Source organism: Musca domestica, unplaced genomic scaffold (genome assembly GCF_030504385.1).
Source record: "Musca domestica strain aabys unplaced genomic scaffold, Musca_domestica.polishedcontigs.V.1.1 1, whole genome shotgun sequence".
In the NCBI taxonomy this organism is placed as follows: Eukaryota; Metazoa; Arthropoda; class Insecta; order Diptera; family Muscidae; genus Musca; species Musca domestica.
In genome coordinates, this window is record NW_026712114.1 from 46,458,663 (window position 1) to 46,483,277 (window position 24,615).

The 24,615-nt window shown below is 33.4% G+C and overlaps 1 protein-coding gene across 1 annotated transcript in view; it reads left to right on the forward strand.

The window, feature by feature from the left end:
• The window catches only part of LOC101898483 (uncharacterized), a 362,514-nt gene that overhangs the window by 141,457 nt on the left and 196,442 nt on the right, over positions 1-24,615 (forward strand). Inside the window, exon 3 of the mRNA XM_059123548.1 lies at positions 14,148-16,320. Within this exon, the coding sequence (XP_058979531.1) occupies positions 15,624-16,320 (697 nt within the window). The 5' untranslated portion in view covers positions 14,148-15,623. The remainder of the gene's footprint in view (positions 1-14,147; positions 16,321-24,615) is intronic.

A 24,615-nucleotide genomic window follows, 5' to 3' on the forward strand; every position in this document is an offset into this window, starting at 1 on the left:
ATCCTATTTAATTTTCACCAAAATCCATCATATTTGAGGTGGTGTTACACTTTTGATCTACAATGACGTAAAATCGGATGAAATCTAAATAAAATTTAGCAGAAGTATTTCAATGCTTTATCTAATAGCAGGTACCAAATATGGTGGTTGTGGTATTCATTTGGCGGTTGTGAGGGACTTAGCTACCAAATCTGATGAAATACATGCATGGACCTAAAGCTATATCTAAACGAATTTTCACCAAATTTAACACATTGTATGTGCAAAAATCCAATTGTGCAAAAATCAATTTCGAATTACATTAGGCTTTTGTGTACAACAATCATAAAATCAGATGTTATTGAGTGAAAGCAAAAATGTCGGAAATAGCATCAAATTTTAGAATAAGTTTAGATTTGTTCGAAATATTCACCTTCGGCACGAATTATTGCCTTCAAACGGCCAAAGAACCCCCAAACACTCCGCCCGAATGTTGCTCTGCGGTATTTTGGCCCATTCCTAGCGAAGCGCTTTCTTGAGGTGATCGACATTGGTGTTTTTAAGTGCCAAATTTACTTTCCAAAATACTCTAGACACAATAGTCTAATGAATTAGTATTCGGAGATTTTTGTGGCCATTGTGCGCTGGGAATGAGGAGGAACCTCATTTTGAGTCCTGTTGGAATGTCCGAGGTCTGCGGCCAAAATGTTTGCGTGCCCAAGGCTTTAATACAGAATATTTTCGCATTAAATGTGCGGCTCGCCCGAACTTAATGTTTGTTTTTACTTGTTATATTTCCTCGCACTACAGGGTGAGATAAAAAAAAATTTAACGCCAAAATTTTTACATTTTTTTCTAAATTTTCTTGAGTAAAAGCAAAAAATGTCGGAAATAGCATCAAATTTTAAAATAAGTTTAGGTTTTTTCGAATTGGTCAACTTTGGCACGAATTATGGCCTTAAAACGGCCAATGAAATAGTCACACGCTGCCCAAATGTTTCACCGCGGTAGTTTGGCCCATTCCCTACGAAGCGCTTGCTTTAGGTGATCGTCCAATGGATTGGTATCCGGAGATTTTGGTGACCATTGTGCGCTGGAACCTCATTTTGTAACCATTCTTGGATGGCGCATGCTGAGTGGAAAGTCCAAGGTCTGCGGCCAAAATGTTTGCGTGCCCAAGGCTTTAATACACTCTTTTTCGCGAAAATATTCGGCATTTATTCTTATGTCACGGTCGATTAATGCGAGCGGAGATCGACCATCGGCTATTATGGCGGTCCACACCTCCACAATGGCCGGCGCTTAAGTTCTGTTGTCCAACCGAAGGTGCATATTTTCAGCTGATCTCTTTGGCAAGTTTATTTTCAAACTGCTGGACAACGAATGTTTTTTCATCGGAGAAAACCAAATTCGGCCGTTCACCACTTTCTGGCAAGCGAAGCAACTCTTTAGCTCTTTTGAGTCTATTTTCGTTCTGTTGCGGTGTAAGTTCATGCAAGTGCTGTCAATGGAATAAATTTAACAGTTGTCGGACGAGTGGCTTAGAAATGACAGCAGTCTGAAGTTGGTTGCAGTTTTTTTCATCTCACCCTGTATATATGAAAGAAAAAAAAAAAAACAAACTGACCCATTTGACTGACTTGCTTGAGTTTGAAAATTTTGGGACAAAATAATTCTCTGTTTGTTATCAGCAATATTGGCGAAGACACTATATACGAACATTTGAAAAAAGTGGAAGAATGGGGAACTTATCCCCCTATTTAAAACGCCGATACACTTGTCTTCCATTTGTAGGTTAAATTTTATGATCTATGGGGTTTTTCCTGTAATTGATTTCTGTGTTCCACAGTGCTATCATAGACAAAGCTATATATCAATGGTAAAAGATTAACAACATCTTGTATAAGGAGTTTTTTAACATTGTTCTCAAACATTTAAAAAATCTCAAGACAAAAACTTTGCTAAAACTGAAAATATAATTTTACTTCTTGTAATAAAAAAATATTTCCTAGTCCCGAAATTAAAGTAGACCCTTTCCTCCATTTTTGATCGTTAGTGTAATTTTTTTCTAAATACAGAAAATTTATACAGAAATTTTTTTTAATAGAAAACGTCTAATTAACGTCTAAAACTATTTTCAATTTTAGTTTCCATTGTTTTTTTTATCATTTCATTTCACAGACAAAAGAAAAACTATATTTTTAGTATCGTTTTTTTTCTAGTTGGTGGCGGCTCATTTTTTCTCTCTAAATTTTCCCCATAAACAGGCTAACATCGTAACACACACAAGTGTACAGATAACACGAACATCATCGTTGTTGCACTTTTTGGGTAAATGTGTTGGTAAATGAAGTTTATATGCAGTGGTATTGCGGCATTTTGCAGTCCGCAAAATAGAATAGATAAAGAAAACTGCAACAACAACAACGATGGGGAGAAGCGAGAAGAACATAACAACCGTGGAAAACAATAGTTTGTTGTTTTTGCGATACCGACAACACCCTTCCTCCATTTAGCCCTTTTATACCACATTCCCCCGTGAAGAAAAAAGTTGTTGGCCGGTGCATGTCTGCCTGCCTGCCCGGCTGTAAGTGTGTTAGTCATGGTAGATATGTTTTTGTTTTCAATATCTTGTGCTCATTTAAACAATTTTGTGCCTTTGTCTGACTGCCTGCCTGCCTGCCGTATGGCCAGGCTTCCTTCAGCCATCACATCGTTGATGGTATTAGTGTTCCATGGTGATGTTGTTGCCTTGTTCACAGACCCCATGTTCTGCTCCACTCTTGTATGGACATCCAGTGGCTGTATTGAACACAGGCTTTGTTTTTCTTTATTTTCTCATTTGCTTTTTGTTGTTCTTTTTTTTTGTTGTAGTTTGGGAAAAATTCAATTTGGCCTTAAGCCAAAAATGCGTTAACATGTGGCTAACATGTTATTGAATGGCAGTGGGCAAGGAGACCACTCCATTGGGAGAGGGCATTGGGATCTATGCTGAATGCTTCTGAGGTGGTATTTCAATTTATTGAAAATGCAAGCAATATTCTGACTGCAAGTAAACAGGATGTATCTCATCTTTACATACAATAAAAATAAATTTTTCGTTAATTTACAATACGAGTGAACATAAATCTGTTTTTTTGTTTCTTTGTCCTTCCCCCCAATCGGAAATTTATAGTTTAATTTCATTTTGTTCGCAATTATGAGGGAGCTAAAAAAAAAAAAAAACAATAAGAAACGATTTATTTCTCACTCTATAAAATTTGAATAAATGCTATTAAGAGAATTATTCTGTTCTTGTTGTAATTGTTTCTTCTCGTTCTCCTTTTTCTCTTCATTTATTTCTCGAGTTTAAAGTACCCTTGATTTTTTTAATACAAAAGGAAAACTTTCAAATATCCTTGATTGCTTCCAATAAATTAATTACTTAATGAAGCAGACATGAGTGATGTTTTGCTGCAATGAATATCGAAAATAAAGGCAGGGGCCAAACTATCAAAGCAATGCATATTTATTTCTTTGCATTCCTTTTATTTAAGACAAATTCAAAAAAAAAAAAAAAATATGAGGTGTTTAATTGAATACCACATTATAATCTGTTTTTTTTTAAGTTTAAAGAATAAGTTTTCTAAAGCTGGAGGAAGGAGTCAAAACGTCAATAGCACCACAACTTCACACTATTTTATGAAGTAACCTTAAAGGTTACTTTAAATAAAGGCAGGGGCCAAACTATCAAAGCAATGCATATTTATTTCTTTGCATTCCTTTTATTTAAGACAAATTCAAAAAAAAAAAAAATATGAGGTGTTTAATTGAATACCACATTATAATCTGTTTTTTTTAAGTTTAAAGAATAAGTTTTCTAAAGCTGGAGGAAGGAGTCAAAACGTCAATAGCACCACAACTTCACACTATTTTATGAAGTAACCTTAAAGGGGTGAATATTTGTAGGAATTGAAAATAAGAGAATATCTTGCAGCTCTATTATAAAATTTTAACAACTTGGACGGGGTTAAAAATCAAAATGATTTAATTTACCTAAATCATAATCTAACTTGTGCGCAAATTGAATATATGTATATATGAAAAAAATCATATTTATGAAATATCATTTCTGGATTTTTGACGTATAGTGTCTTCCTGGATTACATTAGGAGAAAAATTCAATTTTTATACCCTACACCACATAGTGGTAAGAGTATTATGTCTTTGTGCATTTGTTTGTAAAATGGAGAAGGAAGCGAGGTAGACCCATATTTGAGGATTTTCATAGAATCATTTTCTGATTCGTTTTATGCATGTCAGTCCATCTGTCCATGTGTTCTTGTGAACACAATGCAAGTGGAATTTATTATCCGCTTGAGATGAAAATTTCCAAAAAAATATTTGTTTGGCTCAAGGACAAACCCTATCTGAATTTAGTCAATCTGAAAATCGGTTCAGATATAGCCATATGTATGTCATATACCTAATATATTTGATAACATATATAACTTATAGGCTCAAAAATGCCTCTGTCAAATTTTTTCGAGATCGGATCAGATTAGGATATAGCTCCCATATATACATATTTGTCCGATATCAGGTTTAGTGTGCAACAAACGGGTAATCAGTCCAAATGGTCTGAATTTTGGCAGTTCTCACTAAATTCATCCTAGAACAAAGTACTTCAAACTTGGTGAAAATTGGTTCAGCATTTGGCGAAACTCGATCCGCTTATCTATTGTTCCAATAAATATTTTTTACTATAATTCTTATCGAAGTTATATCATGCACTATACAGCAATAAAAGTACAAAAATCTCCGCCAGATTTGTGAAAAATCGATTCAGAGTTGGATATAGTTTCCAAATTGTGACTACTATAAAGCCATGATACGCATTCAAATGAGATTCATAGTTGGTATGATCTACTTCAGATAAATTCCCAATATTAACTTTTTTGTTACGTGAGCTCTACTAAATACGCATAGTCGGCCCGCCTGACTTTTGACCTTCCCTTACTTTTTGTAGATAAAGTAGGAAGTAGAGTTAAAAATAGAAGACTAGTGTATCGGCATATCGAAAATGTGTATCCCAAAGTAACCTAAAAAGAGGGGGCAAAAACGTAAGAAATTATCTAGCGTTCACATTAAACTATTACTTTTTCTGGATGCATTGCAATGATTCCGCCAGATCTTCACTTAAAAATGGCAAATTCTGCTTAATCAAAAGTTTGCTCAGTCGCAATATGGAAAAAGTGCGCGATGAACTTTCTTCATGTTTTAACCGTGATTATTCAAGTATAATTTTCAAAATTATATTTTGATATAATTATATTATATTATATGGAGCCAGTTCCTCCAGACTTGTCTTAATTTGACGATGAAAGCTCTGAGACGATGTAAAAATTCTCGATATATTGTTCCACTATTTGGGGTTTCCCCAATATTTGTTATAGTTTTGACTTCTGATTTTCTTTTATTATACCGACCCCCAAAATACGAGCTAGTTTCACTCTCTACTGGAATTTGAGCGGGAGCACTTCTGAGAACAGAAAAAAAATTGAGCGTACTCTATTGTCGACGTCGCTGTTGTTGCATTAGTAAGTATGTGTATTTTTTCAAGCCGCAACAGCAAACGAAACAAATACAAACATGGTAAAGAGAACTAACATATACAAACATCAGCAAAAAAGCAAATGTTCCACTCGATTTAACTCTTAGAGTCAAAAAACTCTTGCTCTTTATCGAGCGTTTCGAGTCTACTCAAATTTTTAAAACAGGAGTAACTCTGGAGCTCCCTTACACAAAACAAACGAGTGGAGAGTATATTTCATACAAAATTTACTCTGCTTGCAGTTCCACTGCCTAGTATAACAAGCAAATCTGTGCTCTGATTTTAAATAAATAACCACAACTTCTCACCTAATTGTCTGAGATCGGGTATTTTATTTGTGGAAATAAAGGTGGAGCTTTGGAAGATTCCGCATATAAAGGCAATACGTTTAAATGGATTAGCCACACTCACAACTTTTGGTTTTCTACTGACTCACACATACTCTATGTCAACCTTTCTCATTACATGAAAGTATAAAGGCAAGGTTAATTTGCTTCGTATTTATTGTAGGAATAACTTCTATCTTTAAACCCACTGGTACTGCAGAAAATTATTGTTTAACGCTGCTCATTGATTGTTTTTGCTTCGAATTTTTTCTATGAATTTGAGTTCGCAAAGGGAAGTTTTTCCAAAGAAAATGGCCCTCTTTGAAAGCTCGGCAATAACATGGTTTGCCCTAAAGAAATCTTCACATAAACGTTTATGTGCGAATATTTGCGGTTTTCCCATTAAAAATGGATGTTACAAATGCTCATATGTAAATGCCAATTATATGTGTTGATAATATTAAAAATGAATGTGTTTATAATTAAATAAATATAAATTAATACAACATTTTGTGGTTACCATTTCAATTCCAAACAAATACATAATCGATCATTAAAATGTAATTATTGTAAATAAATTAAAAATGATAATTAAAAAAAACTTGGTAAAATTGTGATATGTAGTATTGACATTTTGTTGATGATGATAAATACAAGAAAACGGTGTGGAATGCAGATTGGGCCAAAGCTGTAATATTCGGTTGATCGGTAGGGAAAAGATCAACATTCAACGTTTCGAGGAATAAGCAAGAAGTATAATTCCTATATATGTCCTTTTTATGAAATTAATATTTTTTATAAATCCCATTTCAATACCCCTTTCCGCCATTGATGCATCACTACGAGTACATATGCCAACAATCACTTTTCTCCAATCAGAGTATTTACAAAAATGTCATTGATGATGATATGTGCTGGTTGGTCGGCTGATTATGGTAGAAATTGCAAGCAAATATTTTGTAATTATTAAGCATTATTAAAACATCAATTAAGCCCGATATCGAGTACATAAACATATGTTTGTCATGATGATGATGATGGCAACAACAACAGGACACACAAACGCACAAACAACAACGACAAAAAAAATCAAAGTAAAAAATTAATTGATAAACTGTAATTAAAAATATGTAGTTGGTCTATAATACGAAAGTAAATATGTATAAATGTTATTTACTCATTTATTAAATGGGTATGTGTAATGAGATTTTTTGTGGTGTTGTATTTTATTGTGTTGTTGTTGTTGTACTTGCAGTGTTTTTTGTTTTTCGATTTCATTTTGCCGCAGTCTATCAATTTGTATATTGACTGTTAGGTTTTTTTTTGTCTTCCCTAGTTATTTTGTTTGTTGTATTGTAGGCATTCTCCAATTCATTTAATTCGAAATTGTCAGCAAATTAATAATGATGGCCAGTTAGTTGGTTTATTTTGCTCCAACAATTTGTTGTTTATTTCTTCTTTTAATATTAATAATTAATTTTACAAACGAACTCTCCGCCAGAGAAACAAGCGATATATATTTGTCTGTTTTAATTCAAATTTATATATAATGACATTGCCATGATTGATTTACCAACAAATGATGGTTGGTCTCAAAAGCTTTTGTAGTTTTTGTTCGTGTTTTTTCCTTTTGGTTGTTGTTGTTGTTTTATTTATGACTTTTAATCTTTTTAATGAATTGTTTTGTTGAGTTTTTCATTAATTGCCATAAAATATTTATATTGAAATAATTTTTGGCCCATGTTATGTTCATGATGGCTATTTGCGTTTGAATTTTATGAGTATTAATTACATTATTGTTGTTGTTTAATATTTGGGCACAATGTTTGACCAATTGATGAAATTCCTTTGTCATTTAATCTTATTATCCCTTAAATGCCTAACAACTTATTGATGGATAATGAGTTGAAACTCGGCAAACATTCGATAATTAAGTATGTAATTACCGATAGGCGTACTTAATCGCTTTCACGTTTTGGGATTATTATTTGGTTATTAAGAGTGGTTATTTCATGAGAACTATGTTCGGAAAATTCGTAGAAATTAATATGGATGTATAAAATGTGCATATATATTATTTTTATACCCAACACCATAAGGTGGTCAGGGTATTATGTATTTGTGCATTGGTTTGTAACAGGTAAAAGGAAACGAGATAGGCCCACAGTTCCTTTTTATGATCTGCATAGAATCACATTCTTAGTCGATTTATGCATGTCCGTCCGTCTGTCCATGTAGTTTTGTAAACAAAGTACAGGTCGCATTTATTGCCCGATCCAGATGAAATTTTGTACAAATAGTTTGTTTGACCCAAGGACCAAGAACTCCATTTAAATTTGGAGATAATCGGTCAAAATTTAGATATAGCTCCCATGTATATATTCGCCCGATTTGCATGTTATTGTTCACCAAGTGTGAAATATCAGCCCAAATAGTATTGCACATACGACCAGATTAGACCTGAAAAGAAGTATGCCAAGTTTATCGAATTCAATTCAGATAAAGCTATAGCTCCCATATATATTAAATACACCTCAGAAATACCTTTGCCAAATTTTATCCAGATCGGTTCAGATTTAGATATAGCTTCTATATAGATCTTTATCCGATTTCAAGTTAGTTGTGCACCAAATGGTTAATAAAAGCCCGAATTGAAAAGGCACAAATCGCTCAGACAATTTAGTAGAAATCGAGGAGGATATTCCTCTCATATATTAGTTCCTTTGAACTTTAAATTGTTTAATGTTTTTTTTTATATTTTTTTATTTAAATTAAATCTGTTTGGTCCTTAAGTGCGTGTCAAATGAATTGTGAAACTACAGTTTTCTCAAAAGTTGTCAATTTCCGCTACATTTCCCAATAAAAACTTGTAGGGCAACACCTTTTTTTAGAATATGGTTGAAAACGTTCTTTAAACCGGATCCTAGCAAGTGAATAACATTCTTCAAACTATATTAAATATCTCAAAATATTGATTTATCCTTGTACATGGTCAAAGCTTTATAAGTGCCTTAAAAAATTTGCCCCAAGAACCCGAAACTGTTTTTTTCGGGAAAGAATAATAGGGAAATTTTTACCATTTACACAAAAAAGTTTTTAAAATCTTTCACTTTGAAGTTTACCGTATTAGTAAAACCATTTCACAATGAACCCACATCCAATTTTCCGGTCCAAAACTATTTCAGCATCTCCGTATGAAACCTAAGCAACCAACAGTGATTTCAATAATTTCAGCATTTTATGTTCATCTTTACAACCAGGACCAAATTTAGTACCGTTAAGTATTTTTCGTACAATTATAGTGCACATATCCATGCTATACATGAAAATCGACCCTAAATCCAAATAACAGCACTAGAATGTCAAATTTGGTGAAGATCGGTTCAGATACAGCTATAGCTCCCATATATACTGTTCATCCGATTTGTTATATTTGTTACCCACAGCCGTAATATGCACTCCGTAACAACGATATTCAGGGAAATATATCAAATACAGCTCAGAAATATCTTTGCCAAATTTTATCGAGATCGGTTCCGATTTGGATAAAGCTCCCATATATATTTTTACCCGATTTCAAATTAATTGTGCACCAAATGGGCAATACAAGTCCGAATTTAAAAGATACAAATGCTTCGGCATATTTAGTCCTTTGAACTTTAAATTATAATTATAATCATAGCGTGTATGATTGAATTCTCCCATAAAAACTTTTAATTGTTATTTGGAGCTCTACTAAATTAGCAAAGTGGTGTAAGGTATCATAAAGTCGGCCCCGCCCGACTTTAAGACTTTCTTTACTGGTTTTTGTACAATTATAGTACACATATCCATGCTATACATGAAAGTCGACCCTAAATCCAACTAACAGCGCTATCTGTTCACCCAATGCCAACTTGTACCAAACATAGTACTATTTAGTACTATTCGTACGCTTCAAAAACCAACTCTTCATCATATAGCATGCTGTTAAAAGGGATCGCAATATAAAATTTCAAAGTTTCAGCTTTATCCGTTCTCCCTAAACCAAACTGTTCCAAATTTAGTACTATTTAGTACAGTTTGCACACTTAGACACATTTCCAGAACAACCTTCATATATCAAAATGAGTTTTCCAGCCATGATTCTCATACATTATACCAAATTTTTAGAACTTTTCGTAGCGTTAAAGTTCGAATTTCCAACAGCCCTTTGGTACATCCATCCTGCACTCCATCAGTAACTCTAATTCCCATTTTTTTTTTTTATGAAATCTGAGAAAGAATTGTTCCGTGGCACGTTTATATTAACGTAGACGTATATACAGACTGATTTGCTTTTCGCCTAAATATGGTCATTTTATTTGGTCAGTATGTAGTCTAAAATCTCAATAATGTTCGATCTTACGTTAGCTTTTACATGGGATCTTAAACTGCAAGGAAAGTAAGAACTAGGGTCGACACCTTAGAAAATATACTTGCAAAATACATTTACCCTAGAGCTTTAAATATGAAAGATTTTTGTTTTCTCTCTCACAAATTGAATATTTAAAATATTAAACATAGTTTCGACATGACCTATATTTGACATCACTTCTCAGCTCCTGTCAAACAGGTATTTTCCTAAGAATAATAATTTATGAAAATTTATTTTTCTTTAAACAAATAATGTAGAGTTCCTTAAAAACCCATGAAATTTCACTTTATTTTCACATCAACAAATATTGCTTTAACTAGTTCAACGACTTAGCTACTAGCTGACGGAGGAAGGTAACTTAAAACTTTTACCAACTATTTGGCAAAGACTTGCCAAACAAGTAAATTGTAGTTTTTGTGTTGTTTGTGCGAACGTAAACAACGCATGTTTTTCGTTACACACACTCAGAACATATGCTTCCGCTATACATCTTCGATAATATCCGGTTTACTAAACTCTTGAGTAGCACGCATTTTTACGTAGAGAACAACAGCAACAATAACAACAACGACGAATGTAACGCTGTGGTACTACTACAGTCAATTGGTTTAAAAAAGTTTTAACCACGATACAAACAGCAACAACAACAGCAATAATAACCACAATAGAGTTTAAGCTGCTGATCCACACACATACATACACAAAAACCCTTGCATAAGTGAGTTACTTATAAACAGCAAACACACACACACACAGACACAACCGCAGTTTTGTTATACTTTGGCACACTCATTTGCCAAATAGTTATTACCAACAATACATTATTAAGTAAGCCACCTTCATACAAGCACACTCATACATATGCATGTGAAATAGCTGTGAAATAGAATGGGGAAGGTGGGGAATTTGTTTCTCACTCCTTTCGAAACTAACCCCGCACAACTACTGCCACTATTACAACACACTCACACATAACCATAAAACACTTGTGAGAGTGTTAAAAATACATATTTCTTACATGCTGTTTATTTTACGCCTTATTTCTTTTCTTATTGTTTTCGTCGGGTACGATTTTTTTTCTTGCCTTCGATATTTTCCCAAGACAAAAGGAAACTTCAATGCACATACAAACACACACTTAAATTCAAACTAGTGTTATTTTGAGGAATCCCTCCTGCGCCCTCATTTATGCGAACACAGGAATTTGTAAATTATTTAAATGTACTTGTCGTGTATTGGGGTGTGTGTGTGTGAGATAGTTTGTGTTTTTCGGCAAACATAAATGTTTGTGGCTTTTACATAATTGCTTAACGCACACTCAAGCAGCCGCATATTAATGCCATCCACCACATAGTGGGCGTGTTACAAACAATTGTATAAACATATGTTATTCTATTGTTTCATTTCTTGTCAGATTAAATTTTATTACAGCCAAAAAATAAAGAACTATTGTGAAATTATGTAAATGAGTTTTTGAGTGTGTGTGCTGGGTAAGCTTTGGCAAAGGAATGGGAATAAATTCCATTTCCTTTTTATCAGACAAAAACATATTTTATTTTACATAGTTATCGTCTTGGTGGGGGGGAATAAAGTTAATTGTTTGGCGAAATCAAACAAATGGCCGGCTTTTAATAAATAATAAGTTTCTTGATTTTGTTTGTTAGACCTTTTTGCAGCATTTGTGAAAAAGGCGGTGGCAGTATTTGCATTTAAAAAGAAAGAAGCTTATTTAATTATTCACCATCAAATGTATTTCATGTTCTGTCTCACCACATTCTATGAAAAGGAGGCTTTCTGCAAAGTCAGGTGGAGATTCGAGAGATATAAATAACCTATCAAGGGTCCTACCTAGGAATATGGAAGTCCTACCTAGAGGGATACTTCCCTTACAAGTAGTTTTAATAGTCTTCAAACCATAAAAGAGCATTTAAAAGTCTTTTTTGGAAATAAATAACATAAAAAAATTTCTTTATATTCTTCTTAAAAGAAACCATGATTCAAATTGTAAAAAAACAGTAAAGAAAGTCTTAAAGTCGGACGGGGCCGACTTTATAATACCCTACACAATTTTGCACATTTAGTGCAAAGACATAAAAAATAAATGTTCTTATGGGGAAATTGTGTGAATTAAATCATATCAAATATGATTATAGTTATAATTTAAAGTCCAAAGGGCTAAACTTGCCGAGGCATTTGTGTCTTTTCAATTCGAACTTGAATTACCTATTTGGTGCACAATATCCGAATTTGAACCGATCTCGATTAAATTTGACAAAGATATTTCTGAGCTGAATTTGATGTATTTCCCTGAATTTCGTTGTTACGGAGTGCATATTACGGTTGCGGAGAACAAGTATAACAAATCGAATAAACAATATATATGGGAGCTATAGCTACATCGGAACCGATACTCACCAAATTTAACATACTAGTTTCTAGACTCAACATGATCGTAAGTACCAAATTCCATCACATTTGGGCTAATATCACACGTTTGGTGCACAATAAAAGACAAATCGGACGAAGATATATATGGGCGTTATATCCAAATCAGAACCGATCTCAATAACATTTAGAGCTGTATTTGGCATAATTTCCTAAATATTGTTGTTGCGGAGTACATATTACGGTTGCGGAGAACAAAAATAACAAATCGGATGAACAATATATATGGAGGCTATAGGTATATCTGAACCAATCTCGATCAAATTTGGCATACTTATTTTCAGGCAAATTTGGGTGCAAAATTCCATACAATTCGGGCTGATATTACACATTTGATGCACAATAAAAGGCAAATCGGACGAAGATATATATGGGAGCTATATCTAAATTTTCACCGATTATCTCCAATTTCAATAGAGTTCGTCCTTGGGCCAAACAAATGATTTGTGCAAAATTTTATCTGGATCGGATAATAAATGCGAACTTCACTTTGTTCACAAAAATACATACAAATCGACTCAGAATGTGATTCTATGCAGATCATCAAAAGGAACTATGGGTCTATCTCGTTTCCAAATGCACAAAGACATAATACCCTGACCACCTTGTGGTGAAGGGTATAAAAATATTGCTATGGGCAAAATTACAAGAAATTCGAACATTTATATTTTTTTTTTTTTTTGCGAAATCATAAATTTCATATTCCTCTCAGGTTTCTGCGTAAGTGAAATATTTTGACATAGGAAGTTACAAAAAATCTCTGACAAACACAAAATGTAAAAATTTTAGCTTCAGCCTCTTTTCTTTTAGAAAAATTACAAAATTTTTAATATAATGTTCAAATTGAGCATATAGAAAAGATCTAGTTTGGTAGTTTTAAATGGCCTTTATAAAAATAATTTAAAAATAGCATGTATACTTATATACATCAAAAACAAATAGACTAAATAGATCTGTTTTTTTTTTCTACTATTTTTCTATTCCTACTATTTTACGAATTTTTTATTTATTAATTTAATAATTATTGTAATAAATAATTATTATGTAAAAAATAAATTTTAAATTTAATCTTTTCATATTAAATTTCAATTTCAAGATACTAAAGAATGTTTATATATAAACCCAAAAAAATCTGTGTACAAATAAATACACCAAATCTTATGCATAAAGCTATATTTTCACAGCTTTATAAATAAACTCGCAGCCCACATTGGGTATGACTGAGTGGTTGCTTGTGTGCGTGCAGTCAACTAGAATTATAAACTGCATATAAATTTACCCAAAAATAATATTTATTTATTTTTATTGTCATCTATACAACAACAATAATAACAGTTATTGATAATAAAAATAGCATTTAAAATAAATTAATATTAAATTCTGGTCGATGTTTTTGTTTTCGTTACAGTTTTTGCTGGCTTCTTTTTCCATTTTATTTGTATTCTCCGTTTGTTGGTACTACAACTCTACCACGCTCCTGTGTGAAATTTGTGTTGCAGTGCTATCAGAGACAACCACAACAAATATTGACAAATACAGGATACAATTGTGAATTGTTTTAGTAAATTGAATGATCATTGCGGCTGGTTGTATGGGTGGAAGGAAAGCTCTAGGGGAGAGCGGTAGAGAGAGAGCGAGAGAACAGAAATACAACGACATCATCAGACACAAATAATATCAACAACGGAAAACTAAACATAAATTAAAATCCAATCGCTGTGTATATATGTATGTGAGTTTATACCATAAACAAATAACAGGAAAAAATAATAAAATTTGACTAAAATAGCCAAATTTATATGTTGACAAAACAATATACAATTTCCTACACTTCCGTTGCCCAGACCACAACAGGCCACAACATAACTCCATACAAATTGCCAGCCATTCGAAAGCATGGCAAGTTATTGTCAAACCTAAGCAGTCGTTCGATTTAGCTGAAGGTTAAAACGAAAATCCGCCATGAATCAAAACGTCAAAACATGCCATAAGAAAAACCTGAAACATGCCATCAAAATGAAATGATTTTCCTGGAATGTCACATACATCGGATATAGGAAACAAAAAATAACATAACTATCTCGCTGACTGGCTGGCTGGCAATCTGTCTGTCTACACAGTCGAACGTGAAACCTCTGAAGAAAGCTAACAGTGTACATACATTGAACAAATATCAATCCGCCAAGGACGACGACTAGAAAGTAATAGAAAAAATAAGCATTTGTAAAAAAAAACAAATTCAGTTACTCTGGAGTATAAAGAGGTGTGTTGAAAAGGGATACCAATTTGAGCAAGAAATGCTCAAACAGCCACTGGCGGTTCTCAACACTGGCGGAAACGGAAACTAACCCAGAAAACGGGAGGATATACCAAGCAAATAACACATGTGCTGGATGCATGCATGCATACTTTAGCATTCAATGCTGTACATGAAATCACATATGAGAATTATTGTTGATTCCCTACCAAAGCAGCAACAGCAGCAGCAGCAGAAAAAGTAAAAACCAACTCCCGAGATAGACAAGGGAATAGCTTCAAACAATAGCCAACAAGGCAAAAGAACTGAACACAAAACGAACAAAAAAGAAAAAAAAAAAAACAAAAAATTGCAACAACGATGACAGAGGAATTTATGAAAACATTTAGCATTTAATAAATTTCTAGCTCCAACAGGAAGACGTGGAGAAACAAAAGCAACAAAAAAACATCTCCACACAACTCTCCAAATATATATAAATCCTATATCATAAGCCTTTTTTCTAAGGGGATTCACATACACACATCTGGTAATTCACATGTGTATGTATTTGTATGACAGTTGTATACGAATGTGTAAGTTTGCACAATAATACAATAGCAACAAATAATAACAATCAAATTAAAAATGATTCCTGCGGTTATTATTTCCTGTTCCTGTTATACTGCAGTCGCTGAGGCAGAGGCAGCTGTAACGGCTACAACCATAGATAAGCTAACAGTACCCACAAAACCAATGATCAAAGATTGTACAAAATGTACTGCCTGCCATCAGCAACAACAACAACAGAAACATCATTGTCACCATCATCATCAACGCCATCATCACCATCTCCATCAGAAGGAATCACAACACTGCCAACAACAAGAACAAACTTCCCTACTATATAATACAAGTGACCACCATCAGCACCACCACCACGACAGCCATCACCATCAGTCCTATTATTATCAACAGCAAAATCATGTAAATATTACTACTGCCAACCAACAACAACAACAACAGCAGCAACAACGGCAACAACAATGTCGTCGACAGCGTCCCAGCGGGACATGGCACAAACGTTCGCATTACGATCTAACAACCTACTATCTGTGGTGGCTATTTGGCATTTGTTTAATATTCTCAACGAATGGTGGTCGCAATTTAAATATCGGAAATCTCGTTATGAAAACATCATCATCGTCATCATCATCAGCAGCATCATCGATATGGTCGCAATCAACGGCAACATCATTTCAATCCTCTTCACCATCATCCTCCATATTAGCTGCAGCCTCATATTTGGAACCGGATGAACTAATTCATGAATTAGATAGGCCTGGTAAGTAATTCATTCCTTCCTACAATATTATAATGTATTTGTTTATTTGTAATCGTGTAATTTTTGCATTTGGTTTTTTTGTGTTTTCGTGTGGAAAATTGAATGGTAGATAAATATAAAAAATATGTAAATAAATATTTTTAACAAACTAATAATTTTGTGGGTTAATTTCAAGAAAATGACAATTTGAATCCATGACTCAATATGCAAAGGGTGAACAATAAAAATAAATTACCTTGGGCCCAAAAAGCAAATGGAACTCAAAACCCTTAACTTTTGGATGGAATATTAAAAACCTCGAAGTATCGAAACAAGGAAACGAAATAGACCCAGAGATCCCTTTGATGATCTGCATAGAATCAAATTCGGAGTCCATTTATGCATGTCCGTCCCTCTGCCCATGTATTTTTGTAAACAATTCCAGATGAAACTTTGCAAAAATCATTTGTTTGACCCAAGAACGAACCATATTGAAATTGGAGATAATCGATCAAAATTTAGATATAGCTCCCATAACTTCGTCCGATTTGCTTTTAATTGTGCACCAAACGTGTAATATCAGCCCAAATAATATGGAATTTTGAACATGATCAAATTAGTATACCATTTAATAAAAAGTGGTACCCGCCCGGATTTAATACTTTCTTTACTGGTTTTCTGTTGCAACACCTCAAAACATCCTTGAGTGATCTCATACGTATATTGGTTATCAGAATAATATTATTATACATGTCCGTCAATTGAAATCAATACAAAATCAATAGAGGTGTAAGATTTTTGGTATTTAAAATGAGCTTTATCAGTCCGCATTTACGTTTAGGCCCCAAAAATATTTAATATACTCTATATTATAATCTTTCATATGTTGGCGACGTTTAGGATAGCCGATTTCGTCATAAATCAGGTCTTCATATGTTGGTCAGTATAAAAAAGTTAGACCAGGTCCATAGTTAGCGTGACTTAAGATGAAAATGGCGAATAAAATAAAAAGTGTCAGATTCAACTTGAAATGTCAGGTTTTCAGCGAGTAGCTTGACTCCTTGTAGGTTCACTTTTTGGTAAAACCTAGATTTTCGGTATTTCGAAGGTATTGCTCCTAATTCCCTTCCGAACCAGCTTTTATATTACATTTCGGGTTCTCAGTAGATAGTTTCACTTTTCCCAGAAAAAAATCAACATAGGTAAACAGAACTTCCATATTTTAGTAATGTTGATTATGGCCGATTTGGTCATAAATCAAATTTTCATATGGTGGAGGTTGTAAAACGTTAAGTTCAGATCCATAATTAACGTGGTTTAATCAGAAAATGGCGAATAACACAAAAAAGTGTCAGCTTTAATTTGCAGCGGGTTTGCAGTGGATAGCTTAACATCTTGCAAAAAATATTCAATGTAGGTTCACTTTACCAAATCTTTACCAAACCAGTTTTAATTTAAAATTTCAGGTTTTAGTTGATAATTTTAATTTTCTCCAAATATTATCAAAACAGATGTGCCTCCCATATAATGGAATTTTAGTATTTTAGGGATGTTGAAGAAAGTCAATTTTGTCATAAGTGAAGTTTTCAAATGATGGAGGATTTAAAACATTAAGTCCAGGTCCATACATAGCTAAATACGCCTTGTGCGATAAAGCACAGTGTCCGATTAAGATAAAAACATAGTATCCAGTTTGATTGACACAAGAACAAGCCGTATTGAAATTGGATATATTGGGTCCGGATTTATCCCTCATATATATATCTTATCTCGATTTCATGTTTTTATCCTCCTTACTAGGATGGATTTTAACACATCGACTCGACTCGGAGGTATTCGGGTCGCTGTCGGTTTGAAAATTTGCGGGTTGTTGTTAGAGCACTCGGAGTTGGATATGCGCGGGGAGCTTTTTATGAGCGTGTAACTTCTTTTGAGCTTGAAGCTTTTTAAAAGCGGAGATCTTGTTATAAATGTGCAGCTTGCCATGAGAGAAGATCATAACTTGGAGCTTGTTTGGTTTTGAACCTTGCTATTAGCGGGGAGCTTTCTCTGAATGTGGAGCTTGCTAAGAAAGTGGTTGTTGAGAAAAAGTTTTAAAATTGTGCTAACGAGAACCTCCAATACCTGTCGGTATTAGATAATCTCGGTGTAATCGTGCAAGGATGTAATGTAGCTTGTAAAGTCTGCTAAGCTTTTTAAAATGCCACTAGTAGAATGATTGCTTTCTAAAAATTAAAAAAAAACAATTGTTAGCAAATAACTTTTTTGTTTGAATTTTATCTTATTGAATTCATAAAAGTTCTCTGCATAAAGACCATTAGGCAAATTTATATTATAATATATATTATGCGATATATACTCTTCTTGGGCCTCAGGAGAGTAACATATCTGTTGCTGCTATTTTTAGCGCCACCTAAGACCAATAGGGTTAACCGATTTAATTGTATAAACATGTCATCGCCTCGTTTTAATAGGCTCAGATTTATTTATAGAAATTTTCTGACTATAGTTTTGGCACATGAATTTTCTTTTAAAATAAATGTACTTTGTATACTCTTTGATGGAAAATCTTTAGGATCCTCTAAAGGCCTATATTTGAACTATTTTTGTCTTCCATTATGTACATAAATAGCTCTTTTTTATTGATTCCTAAGTAGCTTAAGTCTTTATAATAAGATTTCTGTCAGCACAGTTCTTTATTACATATTCATACACATATAAGCCCCTACAAAAATACGTGACGACCAATGGGTTTCTATGGATTTTTTGCCTTGGTCTTGAAAAGACCTTGGTCTCGAAAAAAAATTGTCATTGTCCGGAAAAATTGCAAATGTTTTTTTTTTTTTTTTTTTCAAATCGTTTATTACACGCAAACCTCTATCGATCATTATTAGCATACCAGAAAAAAACGACTGTGATACAGCAACGAAAGCCAATTGAAAAAGGACAAAGAAATGAAATTCCTTGAATTATTGAACTTAACACGACATGGCAATTTTGAGGTGCCAAGAAAACAAAGTCACTACCATCATTCCAGCACCATCACCAACACCAACACCACAAATCGACAATTGGCAGTTGCCTAAATGGTTTAGGTTACAATTCGTCATATCATATTGCTGCCTGCCAACAATTTTTGCCAGACCATTTGCTGGTCATGGCCAACCTCGAATGGGCTGTGGCCTGGTGGATTTGTAAGAAATGCTGAAAAAAAAAACACATTGTTTACGTTTAAGTGTCATGTCGAATGAAATATCACTTGTTAAAGAAATTGACTTTTTCTCGAGACCACACATGAACTTTTATTTCCTTTTTTTTTTTTTTTTTGTTACTCTTCTCGCTTTGGTTTGCTGCTCTTCAGATATAACAGACGTCATCGTCAGCGTCATCATCATCATCTTTCGTAGCGCTATGCTAAATCATGCAAATCATGTTGGTTTTCTTTTCAATTTGCTCTTCTACTGCAGCGGTGTGGCTAACATCATGGGTGGCAACAAATAAAAAAAAAAAAAAACACCATACAGCTATGAATGTTCGCCAAGCTATATTGAGTTAAAACCGAAAAAATCGAAATCCACAAATTACAATAAAAAAAACTCAAACCAAAGGAACCCCCAAAAAGCATAAGCAGGAAAAGAGCATCACATAAATTTTGATCATAGAAAATTTAAGGAAAGGTGTTAGAGTTATCGAGGGCCTTGAATTAGAAAAATTTTGAAGCGATATAATTCTAATGTTTAGTTAATGTTTTCTGATACCATTTCCAATATAATTTACTCACTTTTTGTAGATTTAAAAACTTTTTAAAAAACCCGAATTTTAGGCCGTTTTTTCTGCATTTTTGGAAAAAAAATGTGTGTTTAGAAAAGTAAGGAATTAATGTTAAAATTTTTATACCCTCCACTATTCTGTGGAGGTTATATTAGCCTTGTCATTCCGTTTATAACTCCTCGAAATAATCATGAAAGACCCTATAAAGTATATATATTCTGGATCAGCATAAAATTTTAAAATGATTTAGCAATGTCCGTCTGTCTGTCCGTCTGTTGTAATCATGCTATCTTTCGAACGAGATAGAAGGTTTAAATTTTTCACAAATATGTATTTTGCCAGTAGGCAAGTTAAGTTCGTAAATGGACCTCCCGATGTTCGGTATTTTGATGACTTTAGCGACATCATTCACCCGAATTGTTTCAAATTTCGCATTCGAAGTTTGTAATGGGTACTACAGCCTATGCCTACACATTTTGTACACAGATCCACGTCGTCGTATAGCCCCCATTTTACGGTACATCCCGATATTCGGTATTTTTATGATTATAGCGACATCATTCACCCGAATGTCGTATTCTATGTTTGTAATGGGTATTACAGTTTATGACAAAAAGTTTCGTATACAGGTCCAGGTCTTTGTGTAGCCCCATATAACAGTACCTCCCTTTATGCGGTATTAGCGACATTAAACGTCGGAATTGTTTTAAATTTCGTATTTGAATATTTTAATGGATACTACAACCTATTAAAAAAATTGTTTTTGCAGGTCAAACTTCTTTTTATATCCCCGTATAAAGGTCTTCATTTAAACTGTATTTTAAAAATTTTCAAGTTCCCTCCAGATAGTGGAGGGTATTAAAAGTTCGGCCCGGCCGAACTTAGCTGCTTTTTTGCTTGTTTTTGTTTAATTTTGTTTGTAATATATCCCAGAAAGATTTTCATTCACCCAGTTTCGGCTGATTTTAATATTTTTTATAAAACCGGATTTCATGCACTTTATTATGTTGCTTAATATTGTTGCAGATCCACGTCTTAGTACAGCCCTCATATAAAGGTCATCATTTAAATGGTCTTTTTGAAAATTATCAAGTCCCTTCCATATGATGGAAGGTATTAAAAGTTCGACCCGGCCAAACTTAGCAGCTTATTTACTTCTTTTGATTAAATGTTGTTTTGCAAAATACACCAGAATGATTTAAATTCACCCAGTTTCGGTAGATGTTAATATTTTTTTATATAAACGGATTGCAGACACTTTCATCAGAATTTTGTAAATAATGTTGCTTATAAAATTAAAATTTAATTTTTGTAAGGAACAGTTATATAAATGCAACTGTCTTTACTAGAAAAAAGGCCCTTTCGAACGGCCATTCACTAACCTGTATGGTAACCTGAGTGCTATGGCCAATAGGAAATAAACACACGAATGTATAGAGATTGGAACAAGAATGAAAAAAGAAAAAAACGTAGACGGTTTCTAGTTTTATTTACAACCGCGAAAATATTTTTCGACACCATTTCAAAATACGCTGCGTATGGTGAGAAGAATAAACGATGATCGTCAGCGAAAACTGAATGTTAGACAAACTTCTCGAAAAAAAAGAAAATGAAATTGAATGTTCTGCTCTCTGGTCAACCACTCATTATTTATGGGATTTTCTGAATTTATACTTCAATATGCAAAAAACCAAACGTGATTTGTAGTTACGTATTTCAATGTTGGCTGGGTATGTCCAGGTTTTGATAGTGGGATGAAACTTTTTTTAACACACACACACACACACGAAGAAATACCATAAAATTCGTTGCAATGTTATTTTGTTTTGTAATTACTATCAGGCTATTAATGTGGTGAACATTTATCTTGTCATATATATCGTCCATTTATTCAAAGAGTGTCACATTTCGAAAAATTATATTTTATGGGAAACATACACATTGAACACATTGAAGTTTAAGTTACCGATTTAAACAGAATATCAAAGAAAAATGAATGTAGGAAACTATTTGCAAAATGGTCAACATTTATCAATGATACATTTCTTGGAAAGATTAAAAATTACATGGATTATATAAGTGTTTCAAAAACTCAGTAGGCACTTTTGTGGAAAAGTTAAACTCCAAGTAACAGAGCTGTAACTCTTCGAGTATTACGGATATCAACGATAAGATTTATTGAAGCATATGTTATAAAATTAGCAGCAAAATAGAATTTGCCAACTCCAAAAAGTAATTTTTTGATATATACAACTCTTTGAAATATAAACAATGATTGGAAATTTGTGTTGTTAAATTTTTAATGATTTGGTGGTCTATGCGAAGAAAATTCGAAGAAAATTTGTTGCCATAAAAACCACAAGAAAGGCATAGAAGACATGCGAATATTGCGTGTGTGTTTGTTACTTTCAGATTGATTGTCCGTAAATTGGAAATGTCTGAATAGTGATGCTGTTAATTGATTTTAATCGAAAAATACATTTTTGGTAAAAACTTCTTGGAATTCGGAATTTTTAATTCATAGAAAATAATAAGATGTTTTTAAATTTTAATAACGATTTTTAAAAATAACTTATGGAATTTTTATACCCTCCGCAGGACTGAGAAGTACAAGGGCGGCTCGCAAACATCTTAGCCTATCAAAGAAAGAGAATATTTATTTTTTCAAAAATATTTTTATTTTTCAATATAATCTCCTGAAAACAACGCTTTTCTAGCAATTCTATCCCTTGACAAAAATGGTTTTTCTCAAGGTCTTCAAAATGGTGGCTTACAATTGTAATTGCATCTACATTTGAGCAAAGATTTTTTTTAGATTAGGGAACAAGTAAAAGTCACTGTGAACTAAATCAGGTGAAGCTACTCGTACTTTGATTCGTTGATTTTAGCCATTGTTAAAACAGTCTTGTGCGCTGAGGCCTTGTCTTGATGGAGAATTATTATCATTATTATTTTTTATTATTATTATTATTTATTTTTTTGTAAGCCAGGGCGTTTTTCTCAAATTTGTACATTTAATTGACCCAAAGGTTGCAATATTACTCTGAATTTATTGTTTTACCCTATTGCAGATAGTCTATCAATAAAATACCTTTAAAGTAACAAAAAAAAATAAAAACGTTGCCGTTGCCTTACCAGCCGATTGAATTGTTTTTGACTTCTTTGGGGCACTTCTTCCAGCTTCAACCATTGTTTGGATTGTTCTATTCTCTCTGGAGTATAGTGGTGGATCCAAGTTTCATCAACAGTTATGAAACGAGTCTTAAAATCAATTTTAGTTCGCTTAAAACGATCCAAACAAGCTTGAGAAATGTTCATTCATATTGGTTTTTGATCGACTGTTGCGGCACCCATCATGCAGAAAGCTTTTCCATCCATTCCAAAATCAAATGGATTCGATCATTTGAGATGCCCATGATGTTAGGAATTTCACGCACTTTTATTCGTCTCTCATTTAATACCATATCATGCACTTTGGCTACAATTTCTGTTGTTGTTGCTGTTTTTGGATGTCCACTACGTGGTTCATCTTCAATGCTTGTACGACCACGTTTAAATTCAGCACCTCAATTGTTTACTGTTGTGTATGAAGGAGCACTTTTACCTCCCATTTCCCAAATTTCCCATTTCATCATGAATTTCTTGTCCCGATTAACCGTTGTTACTTAAATATTTAATGACAGTAGGCATTTCTAATCTTTCTATTGTAAAAAAATACGGGTGCGTCTTTTTTGAACACCTGTTTCCATATTAAGAGTTGCCAGATCGAAACAAAATTTAACATGTGTTCATTATAGAGATGGAAGTTTCCAAAGCACTTAACTTTTTTTCTGTTTATACCGCGCTTTTTGTGCTAAGCTCAGAAGTTTCCGAACTACCCTCGTATGTCTGTGTTTGTAACACGCAAAAGGAAACTGGATAAATCCATTTGGCTTCTTGGCGATCTCCATGGAATGGAGTCCGTCCTTATATATTTTTCTAAGCAAAGTTTAGATAGTAATTTTTGTTTGGATAAGATTTGATTGATCAAAATCTGGAACTGGCAATCGTAGCTCTCATTAATTTTTATTGTGCACCAATATATGATATATATTTGCATGTAATGAAATTTAATTCATAAGGAGTATCCGACCAAGATGTAAGTTTATCAAGAAATCGGTTCAAATTTAGTTACAGCTTTCATAAAAATCATTTCCGATTTTATATACTTTTTTACACAAAACCAGAGTGCTTGCTCTTCTAATTATGGAAAACGTGGGCATTATCTTCTATTTGTAAAAGAGCTATTTATGCTCTACACCACAGTGGTAAGGGTATTATGTTTTTGTAACATGGAGAAGGAAGCGAGATAGACCCATAGTTACTTTTGAGGATCTCCATAGAAACACTTTTTGAATTGATTTATGCATGTCAGTCAGTCTGTCCGTCTGTCCATGTATTTTTGTGAACAAAATGTAGGTCGCATTTATTATCCGATTGAGATGAAATTTCCAAAAAAGTATATTTCTTTGGCTCAAGGACGAATCATATTAAAATTGGAGATAA